Source organism: Odocoileus virginianus, chromosome 21 (assembly GCF_023699985.2).
Source record: "Odocoileus virginianus isolate 20LAN1187 ecotype Illinois chromosome 21, Ovbor_1.2, whole genome shotgun sequence".
NCBI classification, from domain to species: Eukaryota; Metazoa; Chordata; class Mammalia; order Artiodactyla; family Cervidae; genus Odocoileus; species Odocoileus virginianus.
In genome coordinates this window covers 32456321-32481880 of record NC_069694.1, presented here as the reverse complement: position 1 = coordinate 32481880, position 25560 = coordinate 32456321, and the positions used below count along the sequence as shown (strand labels likewise).

The window sequence follows — 25560 nt, the reverse complement described above, 5'->3', positions numbered from 1 at the left end:
ACTTCCAGAGCTTACTCAAAGTCTTGTCCATTGAGTCAGTGATGCCATGTAACTGTTTCATCTTCTGTCATCACCTTTTCCTCATGACTTCAATCCTTCCCAGCATCAGGGTCTTTTCAAATGAATCAGTTCTTGGCATCAGGTGGCCAAAGTATTGGAGTTTCAGCTTCAGCATCAGTCCTTCCAATGAATATTCAGGACTGATTTCTTTTAGGATCTCTTTGCAGTCCAAGAGACTTAAGAGTCTCCTCCAACACTACAGTTCAAAAGCATCAATTCTTCAGCACTCAGTTTTCTTTATATTCCAACTCTCACATCCATACACAACTACTAGAAAAAGCATAGCTTTGAATAACAGACCTTTGTTGGAAAAGTAATGTCTCTGCTTTTTTTATATGCTGTCTAGGTTGGTCATAACTTTTCTTCCAAGGAGCAAGTGGCTTTTAATTTCATGGTTGTAGTGACCATCTGCAGTCACTTTGGAGCCCCAAAAAATAGTCTCTCACTGTTCCCACAGTTTCTGCATCTATTTGCCATGGTGCAATGAAACAAGATGCCATGATCTTAGTTTTCTGAATACTGAGTTTTAAGCCAAATTTTTTATTCTTCTCTTTCACTTTCATCAAGAGGCTATTTAGTTCTTCTTTGTTACTACCATAAGGATGGTGTCATCAGCATATCTGAGGTTATTGATATTTCCCCAGCAATCTTGATTCTAGCTTCTGTTTCATCCAGACCAGCATTTCTCATGATGTATTCTGCATATAAGTTAAATAAGCAGGGTGACAATCCAGGGATGTCTAGCTCTTTTTGCCTTGACGTACTTCTGTCCCTATTTGGAACCAGTCTGTTGTTCCATGTCCAGTTCTAACTGTTGCTTCCTGAACTGCATATAGTTTTCTCAGGAGGCAGGTCAGGTGGTCCGGTATTCCCACGTCTTGAATAATTTTTCACAGTTTCTTGTGACCCACACAGTCAAAGGCTTTGGCATAGTCAATAAGGCAGAAGTAGATGTTTTTCTGAAACTCTCTTGTTTCTCAATGATCCAGCAGATGTTGGCAATATGGTCTCTGGTTCCTCTGACTTTTCTAAATCCAGCTTGAACATCTGGAAGTTCACAATTCATGTCCTGTTGAAGCCTGGATTAGAAAATTTTGAGCATTATTTTGCCAGCATGTGAGATGAGCGCAATTGTGCAGTACTTTGAACATTCTTTGGCATTGACTTTCTTTGGGATTGGAGTGAAAACTGATCTTTTCCAGACCTGTGGCCACTGCTGAGTTCTCCAAATTTGCTGGCATATTGAGTGCAGCACTTTCACAGCATCATCTTCTAGGATTTGAAATAGCTCAACTGGAATTCCATCACCTCCACCAGCTTTGTTCATAGTGATGCTTCTTAAGGCCCACTTGACTTTGCATTCCAGGATGTCTAGCTCTAGATGAGTGATCACACCATTGTGATTATCTGGGTCATGAAGATCTTTTTTGTATAGTTCTCTGTGTATTCTTGCCACCTCTTCTTAATATCTTCTGCTTCTGTTAGGTCCATACCATTTCTTTCCTTTATTGTGCCCAACTTTGCATGAAATATTCCCTTGGTATATCTAATTTTCTTGAAGAGATATCTAGTCTTTCCCATTCTATTGTTTTCCTCTATGTCTTTGCACTGATTACTGAGGAAGGCTTTCTTATCTCTTCTTGCTATTCTTTAGAACTCTGCATTCAAATGGGTATTTCTCTCCTTTTTTCCTTTGCCTTTAGCTTCTTTTCTTTTCTCAGATATTTGTAAGGTCTCCTCAGACAACAATTTTGCCTTTTTTTTGCATTTCTTTTTCTTGGGGATGGTCTTGATCACTGCCTCCTGTACAATGTCAGAAACCTCCGTCCATAGTTCTTCAGGCACTCTGTCTATCAGATCTTATCCCTTGAATCCTTGAATCTATTTGCCACTTCCACTATATAATCGTAAGGGATTTGATTTAGGTCATAGCTGAACGGTCTAGTGTTTTTCCCTACTTTCTTCACTTTACGTCTCAATTTGGCAATAAGGAGTTCATGATCTGAGCCACAGTCAACTCCCGGTCTTGTTTTTGCTGACTGTATAAAGCTTCTCTATCTTTGGCTGCAAATAATATAATCAATCTGATTTCGGTATTGACCATCTGGGGATGTCCACATGTAGAGTCTCTTGTGTTGTTGGAAGGGAGTGTCTGCTATGACCAGTGCATTCTCTTGGCAAAATTATGTTAACCTTTGATCTGCTTAGTTTTGACCTCTGTAATTTTGGTACTTAAAAATATCCCATTTGCCATAATTTCTAACTCAACTTCTAGTCTTGTTTGGCAGGTTTTATGCCATCTGCTGTATCTCCTGCTTCATCTGTGTCTTGTAGCCCATCACATGACACTGAGCTCACAGCATCCATTCAAACAAATTATTCCTCACACATTCATTAAAATATTTAATCAATTTCATTTTTCCAACAGTAATAATCAATAAAACTGATCCTTCACTGTTATTTTTGAATAGCTTCTCTCATTTTATCCAGTTTTATTAATAAAAATTTATAAATTTGAATTATCTGTGTTCTTCTCATGTGTGATTTAACAGTTAACAGCATGAATTTTGAAGTCAGATTTCCTGGATGTCAGATTTTGAAGTCATATTTCAAATTCTAAAAGATGATGCTGTGAAAGTGTTGCACTCAATATGTCATCAAATTTGGAAAACTGAGCAATTTCCACAGGAATGGAAAAGGTCAGTTTTCATTCCAATCCCAAAGAAAGGAAATGCCAAAGAATGCTCAAACTACTGCACAATTGCATTCATCTCACACATTAGAAAAGTAATGCTCAAAATTCTCAAAGCCAGGCTTCAATAGTACATGCATTGCGAACTTACAAATATTCCCCCTGGATTTAGAAATGGCAGAGGAACCTAAGATCAAATTGCTAACAACTGCTGGATCATCAAAAAATCAAGAGAATTCCAGAAAAACATCTATTTCTACTTTATTGACTATGCCAAAGCCTTTGACTGTGTGGATCTGAACAAACTGTGAAAATTCTTTAAGAGATGGGAATACCAGACCCAACTCACCTGCCTCCTGAGAAACATGTATGCAGGTCAGGAAGCAACAGTTAGAGCTGGACATGGAACAACAGACTGGTTGTTTCCCCAAATAGGGAAAGGAGTATGTCAAGGCTGTATATTGTCAACCTGCTTATTTAACTTATATGCAGAGTACATCATGAGAAACTCTGGGCTAGATGAAGGACAAGCTGGAATCAAGATTGCTGGGAGAAATATCAATAACCTCAGATAAAGCAGATGATACCACCCTTATGGCAGAAAATGAAGGACTATGGAGCCTCTTGATGTATGTGAAAGAGAAGAGCAAAAAAGTTGGCTTAAAACTCAATATTCAGAAAACTAAGATCATGGCATCTTGTTTCATCACTCCATGGCAAATAGATGCAGAAACTGTGGGAACAGTGAGAGACTTTATTTTTTTGAGCTCCAAAATCACTGCAGATGGTGACTGGAGCCATGAAATTAAAAGACACTTGTTCCCTGGAAGAAAAGTTATGATCAACCTAGATGGCAACTTAAAAAGCAGACATCACTTTGCCAACAAAGGTCCATCTAGTCAAAGCTATGGTTTTTCCTGTGGTCATGTATGGATCTGAGAGTTGGAGTATAAAGAAAGCTGAGTGCCAAAGAATTGGTGCTTTTGAACTGTGGTGTTGGAGGAGACTCTTGAGTCTCTTGGACTGCAAGATCCAATCAGTCCATCCTAAAGGAAATCAGTAGAATATTCATTGGAAGGACTGACTGATGCTGAAGCTGAAATTCCAATACTTTGGCCACCTGATGTGAAGAACTGACTCATTGGAAAAGACCCTGATGCTGGGAAAGATTGAAGTCATGAGGAAAAAATGATAGAGGATGAGATGGTTGGATGGCATCACTGACTCAATGGACATGAGTTTGAGTAAACTCTGGGAGTTGGTGAGGGACAGAGAGACGTGTCCTGCTGCAGTCCATAGGGTTGCAAGGAGTCAGACATGGCTGAGTGACTGGACTGAACTGAACTGAACTTTCAGGATTTTATCAATGGTAGCAGAGTCTACTAGCTGTATAAACCTGGCTAAGTCATTTTAATTTCTCTATGTCCCAATTTCTACATCTGTAATACAAAATAATAGTATGTACCTGAAAAGATTACATAAATAATATAGCAGTGTGTTTGATAAATTATGAGAGCTTAATTAGTATGATGATCATCATCATTATCTCCATGATTATTTAATTTTTTTGGTTTATAATTCCTCTAGAAATTATAGTCATGCTCCTGTTTTTTTTTCAAGTAAAGTTTATGAGGGTTGCAAAACTCATATGCTTGAAGATTTACATAGCTTTGGAAAATACTTTTGTTAATTTGACTCAGTTATATTTAATTGCATGGCAACCCACTCCAGTATTCTTGCCTGGAGAATCCCCATGGACAGAGAAGCCTGCTGGTCTACCGTCCATGGGGTAACAAAGAGTTGGAAACGACTGAGCAACTAAGCACCGCACATATTTCTTTGACTAGTATTTGGGGAGTAAAGAGTTAAAGCAGCTGGTCTAGGTTCTGTCCACCCTCTTTTTGAAATGTGTCTTTGTGTATACGCTCATGGAGCAGCAGGGCGGGGCGGGGGGAGATAAAAGGAGGTAAATGAGTCTAACGTCCTTGTCAACTGCAGCTCCAGGTAAAGGGACGAGTAATATTTACTAGGAAGAAATGTCTTATCTACAAAAGCCCTTCACAAGATGTTCCAGTCTGAAGAATTATTATAGTAAACAAACTCCAAATCTATGAACTAATGGCTTATGGCTCCCTGGAAAATGTCCTAAAGCTTTACACTTTCTAGGGCAAAAACAGGGATATTTCATAATGTAAATGCTCCCTATTGTGTGACATAGGCTTTCAAAGCCTTTTTTGGATACAGAACATACAAGTATGTTCAATGTGGGAAGAATGGACTTGGCGGAGCCATGCAGAATTTCAAATGAACTCTCTCTCCTTTGTCAGTGTCTCTTGATTGCCTTTGTCTTTGATACGGCTAAACTATCCTGTTCCGATAAGGGAATCTGATACTGTATATTCACTCAGTACTAATATTTCAAGGAGCCCAATTATCACTTAAGGTTTTAAAGCCTGGGGTTTAAGGACAGTGGATCTTATTATCATAAATATCTCCAAATGAGAAATACTATAGGAATTTGATTGACGAATATAGCTTGTATTACTACACATAATTCAAACTACTGGTATTCAGAAATATTTTCATAAGTGCTTTTTATGCTTTCAATCACACATCTATTTCAGTAATATTTCCAATTATATCAGAATCTTACATTTCTGATATCACTTTATTTCCAAGAAAAGGAGGGTATCAATACACATATCAATATGATTGCTTCCATGCAAAAATGCTATCCTCCTGAAAACTCTAAGCTTTGAATCACCAGACTGCCTGGCACTGTATTATTATTATTCTCCATTGATACTCATAGCCATTCTGGGCCAGTCTCTTCTCTGGCTCATAGTTGGTACTGAGCAGTATAGGCCACTTTAGTCCATATTGCACACGTTACAAAATTCCATAAATCAGTGAACTCACATTTAATTTACTGTGGCCTCCACTTATCTTTTTTCACCTTTTTGACTTCATAATTTACCTGCTTTATGTTATATTCTTAATGAGCTGTTAGCATGTGTAATCAGTAAAACTTTCCCTCATGTAGCATAAAGGATGTTTGAGAGGTTAATATTTCAAGCAAATAAAACCTTTAACTGAAGCCCCTGCTTAGCTGACTCAGACTTGAACTCTCTGCTATTTGATTGCCTAAGAATATTCTCATGTTTTTGAGCTTCTTGTTTTCATCTATCTCCAGATCAACATTGAAATTAGAGCACTGGTAAAAATGTGTGCTGGCCAGGTGGTAATGAGCAGTCATTATCTTTGTGCATGCATAGTCGCGGTCTTTTAATCTCTTGATACAGCTGGTTCTAAACAAAATAAGCTAATGGGACATTAATAGTATGAATAACGCATACAGATAATTTTAAATGTCCATTAAACTGACAGTAATAATTGCCTCCAGAGTAAACCTTTTGAAAAATATCAAGTAAAATCAGTTTGGATTTCATCATACACATGATATAGAAATACCAATGTGCATCAAATATAAAAAGCAGAAGAGAAGAGGAAATAGTAGATCAAAGGTTGGGAATAATTTACCACTGGATAATCAGTTCTTGAAAAGGCTAAAGTTTGATGCGCCCTTATGGATAGGATAAGTTGGAAAAAAAGAAGGAAAAAAATCTACCAAGTATTTATTTCACTCTCTTTATGAGGCTGAAGGGTTTATCCCTATTTTTGAAACTGCAAAGTAACAGAGATACTTTTGGAAGATCATAGGAAACATCAAATATTTATGCCACTAGTCTAATTTCCTTATACATATTCCTAGGTTCCTTGCAACTTGCAGATATGCTTGATAACTAAAGACACCCTGGAAAATAAACTAGCTCAGCAAGGCAATGAACACACTGGGAGATGCCAGACTCAGCAGTGTGTCCTGAGGCCCTCATCTTTCTTCAGTTAATTTCAGTGAGGAAAAATCCCTGAGAAAAAGAATATACTATGTTTTATACTTGGAAAAGAGACAGAATTTGTATATAAGTACTAGAATACAATATGCCAAAAATAAATAAATAAACATAAATATTTGTGAAAAATGGTTAGGAAAATTTGAGTTGCCATATAACATTTATGCATATGTATATGTGTATATAGATACAGATATACATTCACCACATCTGATGGCTCAGTGGGTAAAGAATTTGCTGGCAATGCAAAAGTTCCGGGATCAACCCCTGGGCTGGGAAGATCCTCTGGAGAAGGAGATGGCAACCCACTCCAGTATTCTTGCCTAGAGAACTCCTTGAACAGAAGAGCCTGGCGGGCTACAATCCAAAGGGTCACCAAGGGTCAGACATGACTGAGTAACTAAGTATATATATTCATGCTTATAAGCATACATATACACTCAAGTATTCCTTCATAATAGAAACCTGAAGCAACCTGAGCAGGAAATAGGAACCTACTAACATTCTGGTCATGCTACCTACATCACAGAGAAGAAACCAGTGCCCAGACAACTAGGTATTTGAGGAGCCTGAACTAAAGCCTTAAAATTGTGCCTGATATTTTTCCTCTAGATCATGTAAGCTGTGTGTCCAATATAACATATGCAAATCACACTGATTGCTCAAAAGATGTCTGTTGAATTAAATTAAATCAGAATGGATACCGTTTTATCCACTTTATGATTCAAATGCCCTGAAGTTGCAGGGAACCTTGATGGATCCACAAGAAGATTATTCTAAGGACCCTGATTTGCATTTTTCAAAGCTCTTATGGCAAAAAGTTTATTTGCACCCATTTCTGTCAAAAGACTCTCTCATATTCCAAGTCAGTACTGTTTCTGGTAAGTCACATTATGTTTTCCTAAATTCTCTCTCTCTCTCCTTCAGGTTTATAATTTTAAATGGTACACAGTACTTAACACAAAAAGCAAATAATATGTTTATGTTACTCTAAATATATAAATTTTAAAAGTCAACAAGGGGAAATCAATCAGGACAAAGGAGTAAGGCAATAAGAAGTAAGACAGAATACAGAAGAAGTAAGAAAGACTTCTTACAAAAATTCCCTTAGCAGCACATCAAAAATACATATACACGTGGAACTACTCTTATTGAAAACTAACTGGAAAATGGCAGACAGACTGATAAAACCAAGGCAGTAAGAAACAATTCTCATGTAATCAGATAGGAAGAGAAAACAATCAATCAGGTTAGGACCTGTGGCCCTGGGAAGGGACTCAGAGGAAAAGGGAGGTCACAAAGGCAGACATCCTCCCTGGGGCGTGAGCAATTTACGGCACACATTGGGCTCCCAGGCCTGGGGTCTGACAAAGGGCAGACCTGCCCCGGGGGTGGAGGGCTACTGAGGAGGAGGGCTATGGGAAGCCTGGACGAGGCGGCGAAGAGGGTGCATGCTCTGGCTTGCCCCCAAGGCAGGGTAGAGAGGGCAGTGTGAGACTGAGCTAGCGGCTGCCCAGTTTTCTGCTACCGACCTAGCACATGCCCCAGCCTGAGTCTATCGAATGTTCCAACATTGCTTATTTCATGACTCAGTTCCGCACTGGATCGAGGGCTGCCATGACTGAGGAAGGAGCGAGGCCTTGGAACACAGAGGAGACTCAGACCTGGGACAGCATCTGGGCAGGGAGGGGGCAGCCTTTGTTGGCACTTACACAGGCGGCAGGGCAGAGACAGCCTGCATCTCTGTCTACACCAGCCTTCTGTAACCCAGGCCCCGCAATGCTCTGAGAGCCCGCATGGGCCCCTGCTGCTCCAGCACTGCCCTCCGGGGGTCCGGGGTCCCAGAGCTGCGGGCGGGGGGACCACTGACTAACAGGGAGCAGTCACCTCGGACCCAGACTTCCAGGGCTTCTGCTCCAGCACCTTCGCAGCTGACCCTATACAAACCGGGCGCGTCAAATAAAGCTTAGGAACTTCACTAAGGTCTACAAAACCTCTCATAATCTTTCCCTGTCTATCTGGTTCAGCTCCCGAAGAGCCATGTTCCTGTTGTTTCTATTCCAGCCCCCTCAGTCTTTTTTCAGATGCTTAAATATGCCAAACTCTTTTTTCCTCCAAACCTGCTTACATGATACTGCTCTTGCATCAGATATTCTCTTCTATATCCCTGCAATACATTCCTCTTTCCTTTTCTGGATAATGCCTATTCATCATAAATGTTCCCACTTATCTATCCCTCTTATGCCTAAGTAGGTCCTCCAGTCACATACTTCCAGAACAGTTGGTATTTCCCCTTTTGTCGAACTGATCACACTTATAATTTTTTTTGATATTTCTATTTTTCTTCCTTTTTTTGTGATCTCACATTACAGCATATGGTAGTAGTATTCAATAAATATTTGAATGAATATATTACCATATAAGAATTATTTTTAATATTTTTGCCATTTTAAAGAATACTCTTTTAGATATCAATATGTATCAGTGTATCTCTTTTAGGATAATATGTATCAACATGTATCAAGTTGATACTAAAAGATCTGAGATACAGATGCACATGTTTATATATTCTACTTTTCCACATTAGGTACTGAAAATAACTACCACAAAGGATTTAGTAGAAATTGATCAATTAAACCAATGTGGAAGTATTTGATTTAAGGATCTATCAAATCTTGTTAGGCTTACTTGTATCGAATACATGCAAAATGTCAGTGTTTTTATATGCAATAACATATTTTGAATGTAATTGTTTTCTTAGTTTGTTCTTTAATTAAACAAAAGATGTAAACATATTCTTTCTAAAACTCAGCTCTGATTCTGTCACTTATCTATGCCCCCAAATTCTTTAAGATCTTTCATTTACCTACAAAATTAATTCCTTTCCTCAATCTTTTTCCACTCTCAACTACTCTATGTGTTCTGTGCACTCTGGTAAATTAATCAATCTTTGTCAGTGTCTATGTGATTTATTGCAATATATATGTCAGTACAGTGCCTCTACCACCCGAAATATGTACCTCTCCATAACTTTACATTCATTGTTGTTCAGTCACTAACTCCTGTCTGACCCTTTGCAACCCCATGGACTGATTTTCAAGTTAAGAAAATGGCCAGTTCCATGACATTTTTTCTAATTTTTTCTTGGCTTGAGGTCAGGTTCCTCAGGAAACAGCTCTGAAATGGAGATGTGCTGGTGTCTAGGAGGGTTCTTTGAAGTGCTCCTATGAAAAGTATATGCAAGGGGGGATGGACAGAGGGAAGGGTTTAGATTCAGCACAACTTCCTCAGCAGCTCAGGTGATCCCATGAGCCAGTCTGTAGGTGCAGTATCTCTTCATAGTTAACCCAGATGGAGGCCAGGCACTCAGACCTTCCTAGATCTGCAACGACCAGCCAATGTGCACATGCTCTTCCAGAAAAGGGCTAGAGCAGAACCCCTCTGCCCAGGGAGGCCCCAGATGGACTCAGTTGTCTGTCCTCCCTAAAAGGAGCACCTGAGCCATGACGCATGGATCCGATTTGCATCACACATTGTGGACTCTGCTAAGATTCCACAGAATCCTATTTTTACCACATTTGAGGCCCTTTATTATCTCTCACCTTAGAGTATACCTTTGTGTATACTTATTAGCCATTATTCACAACTAGGTTCTAAGTAGCTTTTTGGGAAATCACATAAAAGCATTTGAACAATAGAGTCCATGTTACAGGCATTTGATAAATATCTGTTAAAAGAATGATGAATGTATGAATGAACAAAGTGTACTCTTGGAAACTGTTACAAAATTAACAGCAAGAAAAAAAACAGAAAATGCCATTTAATCATAGAGCAGGTCTGTAAATAAAAATCACACACCCATGTTGCATGGGTGTAATTCTATTCCACAACCTGTAAGAAAGACAGTACAGCTATATGGATAACAGATTAAACTGACTTCTAAATACTCCAGAGAACTGATTTTCAGACTGTGGTTCTGAGAACTGATCATGGTGGGAGTCCATCTGGAGACTCTCTCCCACTCTGTTCCAGAGCAGTCCTACTTGTACTTATTTTGTTTAAAATGTTTGAAAGCTTGCTGTAGGGTAAGAAACATCAACAAACTTAAATTACACAGTCTGAAAACTCCTTACTAAAATATACATTTAAATGTAGCATCATATAATTAAGAATGTATACATGTGAAAATAAACTTTTCACCCAAAGAGTTGTTAAAAAATGTAGTCAAGGGTTTTGGAATAGTCTTTTACAGACTCATCAATGTACATACCAACTTCAGGGAATTTGAAAAAGGCCATATTAAAAATAAAGTATTGTTTATATAACATCAACGCATGGTGCCTATACCCTGATTTCTGGTAGTGAATGTGTGCATTTTCTTTGTTGAGCTTGTGCTCAGTCGTGTCCGACTCTTTGCAACTCCCTGTATGGTAGCCCTCCAAGCTCCTCTGTCCATGGAATTTTCCAGGCAAGCATACTGGAGTGGATTGCCAATTCCTACTTCAAGGAATCTTCCCAATCCACTGATCAAACTTGCATCTCCCGTGCCTCCTACATTGGCAGGGGAATTCTTTACCATTGTGCCAGCTGGGAAGATTCAATAATTTTGATTTGTAGTAAACAGACACTACTGCCAAGAATGACAAAACAGATAAATTGTATGGTACCTAGAACATAAAACTGGAAACCAGAAATCTTGATATTTAAAACTGATTTGCTGCATAACCAACTCTTAACAGTTCATTTACTTTTTCTGAGACTCAGTTTTCTCTACCTTAAAATTGCAGAAAGTAGGTTAGATTAACTTTATTTTATCTTGCTATTCTAAAATCACATGAGTTACTAATAAAAGTTTTAAGTATAAAAAGAGGATACAGTCTTTACACAATTTAAAAAATCTCTTTTCAAATTATGCCCTTGATATATTTAACAGCAGAACACTGTAGCATTTTTATTAAACCAAGATGGTGTTTATTACCAAAATTATACAAGTTTGGAACTGGAAACTAATTAGCCAATAAAAGTTTTCTTTTATTGTTATTTTTTAAATTCTATCATTTATTTGGGGAAAAGCTTTATATCTTAGGATAAAATGGCAGAAATTAACCCAGAACATAATCATTTCCTATCATTTAATTCTGATTTCATAGTAGCCATGAGAACAAGCCTCTGGAAGGAATTACACTGAGTGCTTTAACAGCGAAAATGACTCTGTCTAAGCCTTACCTCATATTATAAAAACCCCAAGCACATGGATGATTGCTATTAGGAAGTTAAGCACAAAAGCTATGACCCTGGCTGCCATCGTCAAAAAAGATTGATATCCCACTCTCTATACATAGATTCAAAGCCCTGTTGCTAACAAAGGCACTTCAAGAAAATTATCTCGACTGTATATATTGTAAATTGCAACCATGTTTTTACTTATTACAAAATGTGGGAAAAAACAACAAAAAAGAAAACACATTTTACTAAGAAAAACTGAACCCAGGCTAGAAAATTTTTATGAAACCAAACAGAGCCTAAGAATATCTTTCTGTTGGCCCCTCTACTTCAAATATATGGCAGCAAGAGCAGTGACCAAGCGCAGAGGAGCTGAACACACTCCACTGCTCACCAGGGCCCCAGAGCAACAAGAAGCTTTCCCAATCACCATCAAAAAATCAACATCAGCCGAGGCACACCATGCTTTGTCGAATATGATATCTTTGGTAATCGCTGTGTCAGATTGTCCCCCAACATCTTCCAAAAGTTATGAGTATCTTGGACTGATGTTTTACTCTTAGATAAAATAAATTTTTCAGTGCTTCAGCTAACTTTTCTTTCCATTTAGGACAGATGGCGCTGATTTCTGTAGTAAGAATAGATAGGTCCACAGTGTCAGTCTAGGGGTTAACAGGATACTGCTAACAGTATATTTATGGAGGTCTGTGTCTTTACTTCAACCTTATTTGAAAATCATACTTTGGCATGGGCTTCAGCTAAGCCATTTAAATGATTTCTGCTGTTGAGGGTATGCAGAGACCATCCCTCCACTCCTGGCGCTTCAGTGACAGCCTGACTGGCTTCCTGAGTCAACCTCGGCATCCAGTGCTGTGATAACGTGGCCCTTCGGCATGGCTGTATCCATGGAGCCAGATGCCTGCCACAGGCTCTAATCTGAGGTCTAACACAAGGAAGGTAAAACTGAACTTTGATAATAATATATGTCGTCACTGGATATTTCTTATGTGTTTTATTTATTTATTTATTTATTTTTAGCATTACACTGAGATTCAGTGGGCTTCCCTGGTGGCTCAGATGGTAAATAATCTGCCTGCAGTTCAGGAGATCTGGGTTGGATCCCTGAGTTGGGAAGATCCACTGGAGAAGGGAAGGTCCACCCACTTCAGTATTCCTGCCTGGAGAATCCCATGGACAGAGAAGTCTGGCCAGCTTGTCTGTTGGACCCGACTGAACAACTAACATACACACTGAGACTCAGTAGAATTGGCTACTTCTAGGATACATGTTCATGCCTTGAGCTGGCGAATAATCCCAGGCTTTTTGGTGAGGAGAGTCAGCTGCTCCCTGACTTTGAGCAGTACTGGCTGTGTACTTTGATTCATCTTCTTAAGGATCAATACAGCATATGCCACTGTCACTCAGGAAAAGGGCGCCGGTCTGCAGTACCAGCCGCCCCCTCTCAGGGTCTTTCACTACATACACTGTCAGGCCAACATCATTGAAATCCTTCCCAGTTATGCACTGGTCCCAGGGGGCCAGGCTGTACCCACACTGCAGCAGCTGGGACTTGCTGGCCCCCCGCGGTCGCCACACAGCAGGAGGTTGATCTCAGCACGAAATCTGCCTCTTCCTGTGTGACCAAAACCCTTCCCTATTTCCCGGAAAAGCGGAAGTGATTTCCTTTTTGAAATCTTCCTGTTCTTAACTGCTTGGACCTGAGGCTGAAGCAAATCTCTCATAAACGCTTGTTTTTCTGGAAAGTTTTTTAAGCAATTTCACATGCTTCTCTGAAAAAGTTTCTGTTCTGCCTCGTTATCTCCTTCATGCAGACACTTTGCATCCGTTTTCTGATAATGAATGATACCAATGAGGGTTCTGTCGGCAGACTTCACATGACTCACTCCTGGATTGATTCAATAGGAACAGCTGGATAGATGCTAGTAATGTTCACTCTGTCCCCAAGATGAACCTTATCAACAATATCATTGTGAGCAAAAGGATGTCACCATGAGGCATCTGCCCTGCAAGCTTATTTTCAGGAGAATCTTGGAGTCTGATCATCTGCTTGTCAGAGAGCACAAGGCAATCGTGGGTCAGCACCACCCTGTGCTGGGACAGCAGGCACATGTGCAGGCTCAGTGGTCTGACCCAGTCCATCTTCACTAGGACAGTGTGGGTGCACACGACACTTGGAGGAGGCCCCATACATCTCTGGAATCAGCTAGGACATGCTGATCATCATGGCACAGATGGTGATAAGCTGACCGATGTCTTCTGGATTCAGTTTCTCATATTCAGCACACTGAATGGTCCTACTTGAATCTGATATTCTAAGATTGAGTCAGGTTAACTGTCAAAGATCTCATTGAGAGCCATGTTAAAGGTTAGGGTAACTTGTAGTGGGAGGCAGGTGAGCTGTCTGTATGGATTTTTGTCAAATGATTTTAAGTGTTCACAGTTTACATTTAAAAACGGCTCCCCAATAATAATTGTTTTCTCAAGTAAGTGTATGTATAGAGGTTCAGCAGTATCGATGGCAATATTTTCATCTTTAGCCAGGTCAATAAAATCTCAAAAATTTGCTTTGCAGGTTTCCATATTTATATCTGTTCCTCAAACCACATGTTTTTGTCCTAGAAACTGCTCGCCGGCCATTCTATTTTCTGTTGTTGGCCCATCCTGTAAAACCACCTGCAGACGTTTTTGTGCAGGCCCCAGGTCAGGCCTCTGCCTCAGGGGTATGCCCGTAACACCATTGCTTGGGGTTTCCTCTATCTAAAAGCTGAGAGTAACATATGTTGTTTGGTCAACCAAGAACAAAACCAAGAGGAATTCCTGAAGAGTGTATCAGAGGAGAGCTGGAAAATACTATGTCCTGCATAACAGGGCTCTGTCAGCCAGTTCCAGGCCTGGCCAGCCTCATCTGCAGCTCTGTTACATGGGGAGAATCCTGGCATCATTGTCTCTGACACAGAGATGGCCTGGCTCCCTTACTGGCAGGAAGGGAAGTTTACTGCTCCAAAGCCTGAAGGACTCCAAGAGTACCTGGTAGACTGCATTCCCAAATGTACCAAGAAAATATTTTTTCAAGGCTTTAAAAACATTTGAAGTATTAGAATTAAGTACTGAGGACTTTTTGAAAGATAATATCAATATGTATTTAAAAGCATAAGGGAATAAAGTCCAAAGAAAGAAGTAAGAAACCAGAGTTGTGTATTAAAAGTCGGTCAGGTCAGTTCATTGTATGTACGATGACTAGTTTAAAAATATAATGGAAACATATCCAATCCATGATAGTGTGTGCAAACACACACATACACACAGGTGAGCATATTCAAAACCCTGTGAAGTTTCAGGAATAAAAACAATGAAAATAAATATGAAGAATACCATAAATCTTTACTGAGGGTTATAAGAAGATGACCATATAGATAGATTCCATGTCTATGAATGAAAGGTTCATTATTTTAAAAATTATAACTTTCTAAAAAATAATCTATAAAATCCATGTAAATAGAAATGGCTTGGGAGTGCTGATATTCTCTGAAAGAAATGATCACTTGAAAATTAGTCTCTTATTATTGAAAAAAGAAGATAAATACGAAGGCACCCACTCTACCAATTCACAAAATTGCTGTAGATGGGGACTGCAGCCATGAAATTAAAAGAGACCTGCTCCTTGGAAGGAAAGCCATGACTAACCTAGACAGCATATTAAAGAGTAGAGACATTACTTTGCTGACAAAGGTCCATATAGTCAAAGCTATGGTTTTTCCAGTAGTCATGTGTGGTTGTGAGACTTGGACCCTAAAGAAGGCTGAGGCTGAAATATTGATTCTTCTGATCTGTGGTGCTGGAGAAGGCTCTTGAGAGTCCCCTGGACTGCAAAGAGATCCAACTAGTCAATCCTAAAGGAAATCAATCCTGAATATTCCTTGGAAGGACTGATGCTGAAGCTGAAACTCCAAATCTTTGGCCACCTGATGCAAAGATCTGACTCATTAGAAAAGACCTTGATGCTGGGAAAGATTGAAGGCAGGAGAAGGGGATGACAGAAGATGAAATAGTTGGATGGCATCACTGACTCATTGGACATGAGTTCGAGCAGGCTCTGGGAGATGGTGAGGACAGGGAGGACAGGTATGCTGCAGTCCATGGGGTCTCAAACAGTCGGACATGACTGAATAACAGAACAACAAGAGCAACAAAATAAATTATAAAGTTCCCTGGAAACCACCACCTCCTTCTTACTGGACATTATAGGTTCATGTCAACTGCATTGTTTTTTTTTTTAACTCTTTTTATCTCATCTACATGATGAGAATGCAAATTAATTAAAGGACAGACATTCACTCTTTTAATTCTTTATACACATTACATTGGAAATCCCTGATGGCTCAGCAATAAAGAATCTGTTTTTTGATCCCTGGATCCAGAAGATCCTCTGGAGTAGGAAATGGTAACCTGCTCCAGTATTCTTGCCTGAAGAACCCCATGGACAGAGAAGCCTGGCAGCCTACAATCCAAAGGGTTACAAAGAGTCGGAACCGAGCAACTAAAAACGCACTCCTCGCATTAGTACATAGGTTTTGTAAAGTGTACAGTACATGGTCAGATTATAGGCATGCAGTGGCTACTTGAATGCAATTAAGAATTTTATCACCAGAATATTCCCATTGTAATAAAGAGCCTGACCTCATCTGTGATGTTTAGCAGCTGACTTCTTTTTAAGCTGCCTTTCTCATTAGGCCCTACATATGGACAGGCTGATCAAGAAAGCCCATCATGGATCTCCTTCTTTGAAACCCCTGGAAAATTTAAGCCTATAAAATCTTCAGCCCAAGTAAATGGGAACTATTCTCAGCTTCCCCCTTAACTACTATAACTGTCCCGCCCATTCACAGCGCTCTGCTACAGCCAGCCTGGGCCTGCATGGGCCACTCTGCTCTCTTCAGGAGGTCCTGTGCAAGTAGTAAATCATCTTGTTTTGTAAAGTGTCATCAGCCTGGACATCACAAAACACTCAGGTGAGGCAAAGTAATATGATTGGAAAAACATGACTATCTTTTCAAGGCCAATTCAAAATGTGAGAAAAAAAAATAAGGAAAGAGAACTTTTGCTATCATACATATCATTCAAACTTAGCCTTTAGATATAGAATATAGATATATTCCTTTAAAAAATGCTACTGGCTTGCAAGTTTACAGGAAAAAATACACAAATATTCTCCCAAACAAAACTTCATAATTATCATATAAAATCATTTGTTTTGATCATAAATTTTCTAACAGAAACATTTTACATATTGAATTGCTCCATAAGAAATACCTACATATTACAGTGTCTCTTTTTCCCTCCTACGGATACTTTCACTAAATAAGTGTCTCCTAAGCAACCTCCCAAACTATTATTCTGCCTCTGTGTGACAGCTTCCGAAGAATGAATATATTCAGGTTCCTGCATCCAAGCCAAGCCATGAATTAATAAATTGGCAGGATCGGAACCATGTTCAACAACCTCCCTTGGATTCATACCTGCCAACTCTCCATAGAAATAGAGCTGGGGGATTTTGGCAACACCTTGAGTTTAGATTTGACTTATTCATTTTTCACTTAAAAAATCCTCCTCTGCCAATGTATTCAATTTAATTCTCAAGCACTTCTGTTGATAAGAGCCTAAATTCTCATTAAAGTGATTCTTCTGCAAAGAGGATACAGCACCAAGAGGAAAATGCAAGCTTTTCTCTACGAGAAACATTTTTCCCTCCACTTCCTGGTTTTTGTACATCTAGTTCCCTTTTAATGTTAATTTTTAGATTTTTCTCTGGCATCTCTAAACACTTCATATTTCATTTGACTAGCTATTTCTCTTACTATTTCAGGAAAAAAGGCAAATGCTTGCAGTAAGAAAAAGGATGCATAAAATGAAGAATATAAACTTCCAAATGACTGTCTCCTTTGTGTAAAGGGTACAGGGGAAATTTGTTTGTTTTATTAATCATTTCATTTTAAATCCAAGAAGCTGTGTGAGACAAATGGAAAATGCCAGCAAGGATGACATGACAAAGAGGCTAATAAACTGCTGGATGCTTATAACTGTGAGAGGAGCTAAGCAACATAAACTGCCTTCTGGGAATGGAGCGGGTAGCTGAGCTAAAGCAGGTCACAGGCAGGCTAAATACCACACTGACAGTGAAGAAGAATACCATCAAGTACCCCAAATAGCTCACAAATGCACCAAAATATTGACTGTTTATGACTTATATTTTTATTGTAAGGCAAATTAAAGATCACATCTAGTGTCTTACCATGTATCATCTAACTGAAAAACACCTAGATCTAGTGTTTTTTTTTTTTTTCAGGGGATGATGGGTTAGAGAAAAAAAGTGACTTTCTGTACTTTGTGACAGATACTGAATAATTTGAGCATCTCTGACACTAATGATGCAATGAAGGTGAATTAAAATATTTCAATGATTAATTTTTTATCTGCATAAAATTTCCTTATGAATAAATAAGGGCTCCCTACTTCATAGACATGTGATTTTCTGACCTTGAAATTTTTTAATATTTATTTCAATTTTATTTATTTGTGGCTGTGCTGGGTCTTCATTGCTATATGTGTGTGTGTGTGTGTGTGTGTGTGTGTGTTTTTCTGAGAGCAGGGGTTACTCTCTAGTTGTGGGGTGGTCAGTAGTTGTGGCTCGAGGACTCTAAAGCACAGGTTCAGTAGCTGCAGCACACAGGCTTAATTGCCCCATGGCATGTGGGATCTTCCCGAACTACAGAGCAAACCTGTGTCCCCTACATTGCAAGGCAGATTTTTAACCACTGAGCCACGGGGGAAGCCCTTGATTTATTTTTTAATATTTAATTTATCCATTACACTATTTTGTGCTCTGAATAGGCAGCAATATTAGTGAAGAAAAAAATCCTAAAATATATCTCATCAATGACGTATTGTTCCTCTTTGCAAAAAAGTTAGGAAGACCAAAATGCTAGTCAGACATGTGGTTGCCAAGGGGGAAGAGATGTGGGAGAGGGATGGATTGGGAACTCGGGATTAGCAGATGTAAACTATTATATATAGGATGGATAGACAACTGCATGGCATAGGAGACTATAAGCAGCATCCTGTGATAAACCATAATGGAAAAGAATATTAAAGAAAGAAATGTCTATATGTGAATAACTGTGTCATTTTGTTCTATAGCAGAGATTGGCACAACATTGTAAAATCAACTGTACTTCAATAAAAAAACAAAATTAACAACAACAACAAACTAATGGATGAATTTTGAAAAAACAAAAGCTAGTTAGAAGTTACCTTCTTGATGGTCTCCAGCATGGAGCGCCCTCCCTGCCAGGGCTTGGAGTTCTTTCTGATACATGACAGACTAGCCATGCTGTGCCACTTCCGGTCCTCCAGCTTCTTATGAAAAGCGTTAGCGAGCAGAAGCACCGTGTCATATATGTAAAGGTTTGAAATCTGAAAGGATATTAGATAGTAATCATTAGAATCATTGATGCCAACCATCAAGAATAAGGAGAAAAGCTTCTGTTCATGTCATAGATAGCTGGTTTACTGGGTTATTTATTAAGCAGAAGTTTTCTTCTTTTCATTTCCTGGGCAATTTTGCTATTGAGATTGAAGTCTTGTCTGATTGTGTGCCTCAACTGCTTTTTCAGCTTATTTAGGTGTGAGAGAGATGATAAAAAAGAGGAGTTTCGACAGAGGAAAGGTTGTTAGTGTCAGACCTTAGAAAATCACTGGTCCTTATTTCTTTCTGAGGAAGTAACGATCTAAGGGCTTAAGATTGGAAGGGAAAATGAATAATACATTTTCTGAAGATGTCAAATTTTTTCATTCTGGTTTTTCAGATGGAGAAATATCAACTTGATTTTACATGGAAGATGAGTGTCATAGGTGCTGGACGCTACCATCTGCCTATATGTTTGTGTCTATGGAGATTCATTAATGAAAAAGTGAAAGGAAACAGCACCATTCATAAACATTACAATGATCTAGGGTCTATACAAAATTATATACAGGTGCATTGCAATTAACATGACAAATACCATAAACTGCTGTTTGTGAATGTGTATTTACATTAACGATTTCTTCTTCTAAGGTAATCATATTAACTTTCCTCTACACAGATTTTAAAATAAATTGTATGAATATTTGATACACTGTATTGCACTCTTACAGTTTGCCAGAATCACTATCCTCCCTGTTAATTACCAATGTTGTCTATTTTTTAAATAATTTAGAAATAACATTTAAAAAATATAGACACCATGAGATATCCAAGGTCAACAACAGTGTTTAAATGCTATATTATTTCCTCTCTGAAGAAAATAAACAATACAAAATAAAAAAATAAGAACTCAATATAGCTATAAAAAATAAACCCATTTTAAGCATGTAAATCTTCTCAGATTTTTTAGAGTCTTGTTATCACATTTTTTCTTAAAAATAAAGGGGACAGTACTTTGATTACCCTTTGCTTATAATTATCATGAAGAAATCTTATGAAACTCTCTGCCCACATCACAGCATGCCACTAAACTTCAACTATTAACATGATGAGAATTTGAACAACTGTTAATAAGCACTTCCTAACAGTGCCTTTGAATTTTCTAACTAGGTAAATCTTTAACCACTTGTGTTTGTAGACTTTCCTTTAAAGAGACTTTGAATACTCTTATGCACCACACGAAATATCAGTTTGTTCTTTATAAGGAAATATTTGGATAGGCCATTCTCATCTTCTCCCCCACCCCACCAGATAATTCCTAGATAGACTAGAGAGATGGCTGTAACTGGCAATGAATGAAGAATAATGCTTGCAGTTAAAAATAGCTGATGACATGAACTTCATCTGAATTAGATTGAAGACCCAAAAGGTAAACTGAGAAGAGACGTGAAGGATGAATGAGTTGTATCCAAAAGTCTGGGGCAAATCTTTGGATATTTCTCAATAATCTACAATAATTTGACCTTTTCTAACCTCTCATGGCTCCACTGCCTCAAACTCTCTTGCTCTAAGCAACCTAGCTTTATTTTGTTTCACCCTCTGACTGATTGCTTCAAGAGTGTAGATGAGATAGTTGTGGGAACATCCTCTGATGTGTCTATCTGTCTCTAACTAGTTAACTTCCTCTCATACTCAATTCATGGGTCACAGGCTGGGTGAATCCTACCCTGACAACTTCTCAGGACTTTCCCCACTCCCAGGCTAAGTGGGCAGTTCTTGGTTTATCTCCCGGAACACTCAGTGCATATCTCTATTGAAGCATATCAGAATGCTAAGATTTCTTTTAAATTGCTTTTCACACAGAATACAAGTTCCTTCTGGATAGGGCCTCATATTGCAATATTTTTGCCTTTTGCACTTTTTGTTTCCCTTATTTTTTATTTCCTCTTGACTTAGCCCAGAGTCTAGCACATATTTGGTTTTTGATAAATAGTTGTCAAAGAAAGAAAGTCAAAGAAAAGAAAGTCTTGTTTAACATCAGTTAGGTTTAACAGAAGTCAAGATGTGAGCGATCTGACAACTGGTGACACTTCTTATGGCATAGTCTCCTTTGCATATCTAGAGGCATGCACTTTAGCATCCATGCTGGACTATAAGGTCAGTGATTTGTAGTCAATATGTGGCAAGTGTTTTTGACAAATGACTGCCTCTCTTTGTTTGCTCACATCCCAAACTGCAGAATCAAAAGGGGGTGATGACCTTCCCTGAGCTTTCTATTATCCCTTCTTTTACTTCTTTCTTAGCAAATTTCTATTCTCTTTTGAGGTTTGTGCTGTTTACCATGCCACACATTACAGCCCCTCTCTGCCATTACCTACTGAGCTCTTGGTCACTTTTTATTCAGATGACTTTTGCTTCTACTCTGGCCATGACCAGCACAACTGACTATTTATTAGACACAAATGAACAATTCCTCTAACATCTTAAACATCAGCATCCTGCCATTTGACCAATCGTTTCTATCTACCCTAGCGACATCTGTTTTCTTACTTCACTGAAACATAGCAGAAGTAATATTTGCTCCAAACCATCATAATGTTATCTCAATCTCTGTGTCAGAAGCATTTTGTTAAGATCAAGAGAGATAACATTTTATTCAAACCTCTCCTAGTCAATTCACATCTGCAAATAAAGTTAGTTCTGAGTACTAAACTTTCAACAGAAACACTGAAAAATAAGAGAAAGACAGGAAGAATGCTGAGATAATGAGCTGCCTAGAAATTATACCAGGTAATCAGCTACTAAAGGAAAGAGAATGTTTCAGAGCAAGTCAAAGAAGGTGTCAGATATTGGAAAGTTGGCATGTATAGGAGGTTGGTGTTGATGGTTCAATGAAGTCAGAAAACAAATGTTGCTCAGTCATCTCCAACTGTTTGCAGCCCCAAGAACTATACAGTCCATAGAATTCTCCAAGACAGAATACTGGACTGGGTAACCTTTCCTTTCTCCAGGGGATTTTCCCAACCCAGGGATCAAAGCCAGGTATCCTGCATTGCAGGCGGATTCTTTACCAGCTGAGCCACAAGGGAAGCCCTAGGTCCAAAGACAGACTCTTTGGATAACCATAGAGAATTCCTTGCACTTCAAGAATAGAATATTTATCAGTGTGGTTTTACTATTCCACTAGTTCCATACTTCCCAAACTGAGGGTAAGAGAAGCTCTGGCGATAAGCTGTAAATATTAAATATTAAAGGTAAATATTAAGCTGTAAATATTAAAGGTACTCAAAGCTACATAATACATCTGGGCCATGTCCTAGGCTTATCAATTTTGCCTGAAGATTTGGAGACAAAACAAAGTAGTTTAGCTGATTACTATCTGAAATGTTGCTGCTGTTGTTCATTCACTCAATTGTGTCTGACTCTGTGACACAAGGGACTGCAGCACGTCAAGCTTCCCTGTCCTTCACCATCTCCTGGAGCTTGCTCAAACTCATGTCCATTGAGTCGGTGATGCCATTCATCTCATTCTCTGTCATCCCCTTCTTCTCCTTCCTTCAATCTTTCCCTGTATTAGGGTCTTTTCTAATGAGTCAGATCTTCGCATCAGATGGCCAAAATATTGGAGCTTCAGCTTTAGCATCAGTCCTTCCAATTCAGGATTGATTTCCTTTCAGATTGACTGGCTTGATCTTGCAGTCCAAGGGACTCTCAAGAGTCCTCTCCAGTACTCACAGGTCAAAAGCATCAATTCTTTAGCACTCAGCTTTCCTTATGCTCCAATTCTCACATCCACACATGACTACTGGAAAAACCATAGCTTTGACTATAGAGACTTTTTTTGGCAAAGTAACATCTCTGTTTTTTAATATGCTGTCTAGGTTTGTCATAGCTTTTCTTCCAAGGAGCAAGGATCTTTTAATTTCATGCCTGCAGTCACCATCTGCTGTGATTTTGGAGCCCAAGAAAATAAAGTCTCACACTGTTTCCATTCTTTCTGCATCTATTTTCCATGAAGTGATGGAAGTGGATGCCATAATCTTAGTTTTCTGAATGCCGAGTTTTAAGCAAGCTTTTTCACTCTCCTCCTTCACCTTTATCAAGAAGCTCCTTAGTTCCTTTCTGCCATAAAGTTGGTGTCATCTGCATATCTGAGGTTATTGATATTTCTCCCAGAAATCTTGATTCAAATTATATTACTTTTAATTTTACAGAAACCCATATATTAACTTTTAAAGACAATAATAAGACTATGTTTTGAACTTTTTAAAGACTCTGAAGCCAAAATGTTTACTACCTTTTGTTCTTAGTAGTCTTTGGTGAAAATGTTTGAATGACATCAATTTATATACACTTTCTAATGTTTTCCTAAAAGGAAAATTTTTCAAACATTACATTAAAATCAGCAAACAATAAAAAGATTTATGACATTATCTAAACCTAAAAAAAAATATTAAGTAGGCTTCAGTGATGCCTGTTCTTAAGGAAATCCTATTATCTTGTTTAAGGTTCCTCAACTCATGTATTTAATAGTATATTCTTCTGGGAGATGGTGAAGGACTGGGAAGCCTGACATGATGCACTGCATGGAGTCACAAAGAATCGGACAGGACTGAGCAACTGAACAACAGAAATGTATCTGAATATTAATTTTAGTGTGTTAACCGCTTGTTGTCAGAATCTTTCTACCTCCCTTTGGAAAACTGGGACAATATACCAATGCCTTGTACTTGGGTCCTCTTCCTAAGTATTTCTCTAACATTTCTAAATTACAACATTGTGATCATATCTACAGCTTTATTAACTGCTTTGAGAAATTATTTTTCAGGCCTCATTTGAGAACAGTAAGGCATACTCTGACCACCTCCAACACGTGCTCCTTCTGATCTAAAATCTAATGATTTACTTTTCTTTAAATGACTTTTATCCTAATCTTTCCAATTTTAAGATGGAGAAACAGAAGCAAAAGGATTTGAATGTCTCTGTTTTCTCTCCATTAGCAGCCAAACTAACATTAGTTTTGTGTGTGCTCAGTCGTGTCTGACCCTTCGTGACCCCACGGACTCTAGCCCACCAGGCTCCTCTGTCCATGGGCTTTCGCAGGCAAGTATTCTGGACTAAGTCGCCACTTCCTACTTCAAGGGGTTTTCCTGACCCATGGATCGAACTCACATCTCTTGCATCTCTGCATTGATAGAGGGATGCTTTACATCATGCTGCCTGGGAAGACAGCATTAGTTTCATCAAGCAGTAAATGGCTTCCTTCCTTCTTGCTTCATATATTGCTAAAAACTCTGTTTCTAGCTGAAAGGTATCTCTGACATTTATTTTGCAGCTTCAGTTAACTCTGAATTTTAGTCTTTCTGGCACTAATTTAAAGACTGAGGAAACTTGGCTTTTGTTCTTTCTAAATATTACTTAGGCTTCCCCAGTAGAGGGACAGTTTTTGCTGAAGCTGAAGCTCCAATACTTTGGCCACCTGATGCATAGAGCTGACTCATTGCCAAAGACCCTGATGCTGGGAAAGACTGAAGGCAGGAGGAGGGGACGACAGAGGATGAGATGGTTGGATGGCATCACTGACTCGATGGACATGAGTTTGAGCAAATACTGGGAAATGGTGAAGGACAGGGAAGCCTGGCATGCTGCAGTTCATGGGATCACAAAGAGTCAGATGACTGAGTGACTAAACAACAAAATATTATTTCCCTTTCCGTGTACAGTAAAACATGTAACAGGCCAGAGATCTCTAGATGCTCACCCTCTTCTGTAGATGTACCCTCTTCTCTGTTGTACAGATTACTGTGACTGCTGGGTTTCTATTTTTAGGGGTCACAAGAATCATATTTTCATATCTTTTTTCCTAAGTTTTTCTTTAAGTTGGATCCTTCTGATAAGATATATGTCTACCTGTGATCCTTTTTATCTTCACTGTAGATTCCAGGTTGAGAGAGGGTTGTTTCTCCCAGGGAACTCCTTACTCTCAATTTTTAAAGTATTTTTCTTGTTATTTTCTTTAACTTCAGTGAGATAAAACATACACCAAAGCCAGACTTTTTATCAAATGCTCCGCTTTTACTGGAACATTTTAAATTCAAGAGCCCAGCATTTAGGCACTATATAAATCTTCACATATAAAAGTTTCTGTCAGTTTTCCTTTTACATATTAAACATTTAGTCAAATTCTATTA

At 38.7% G+C, this 25560-nt stretch overlaps 1 protein-coding gene and 1 pseudogene across 3 annotated transcripts in view; both read right to left on the bottom strand.

Annotated features, from left to right (window-relative positions):
* The window catches only part of GRID2 (glutamate ionotropic receptor delta type subunit 2), a 1526424-nt gene that overhangs the window by 590378 nt on the left and 910486 nt on the right, over positions 1-25560 (bottom strand). For all 3 annotated transcript variants that reach the window (XM_070452150.1, XM_070452151.1, XM_070452149.1), the window contains exon 7: positions 19216-19377. In XM_070452150.1, coding sequence (XP_070308251.1) covers positions 19216-19377 — 162 coding nt within the window. The remainder of the gene's footprint in view (positions 1-19215; positions 19378-25560) is intronic.
* On the bottom strand, positions 8411-17421 carry LOC110150596 (DNA replication licensing factor MCM4-like; annotated as a pseudogene).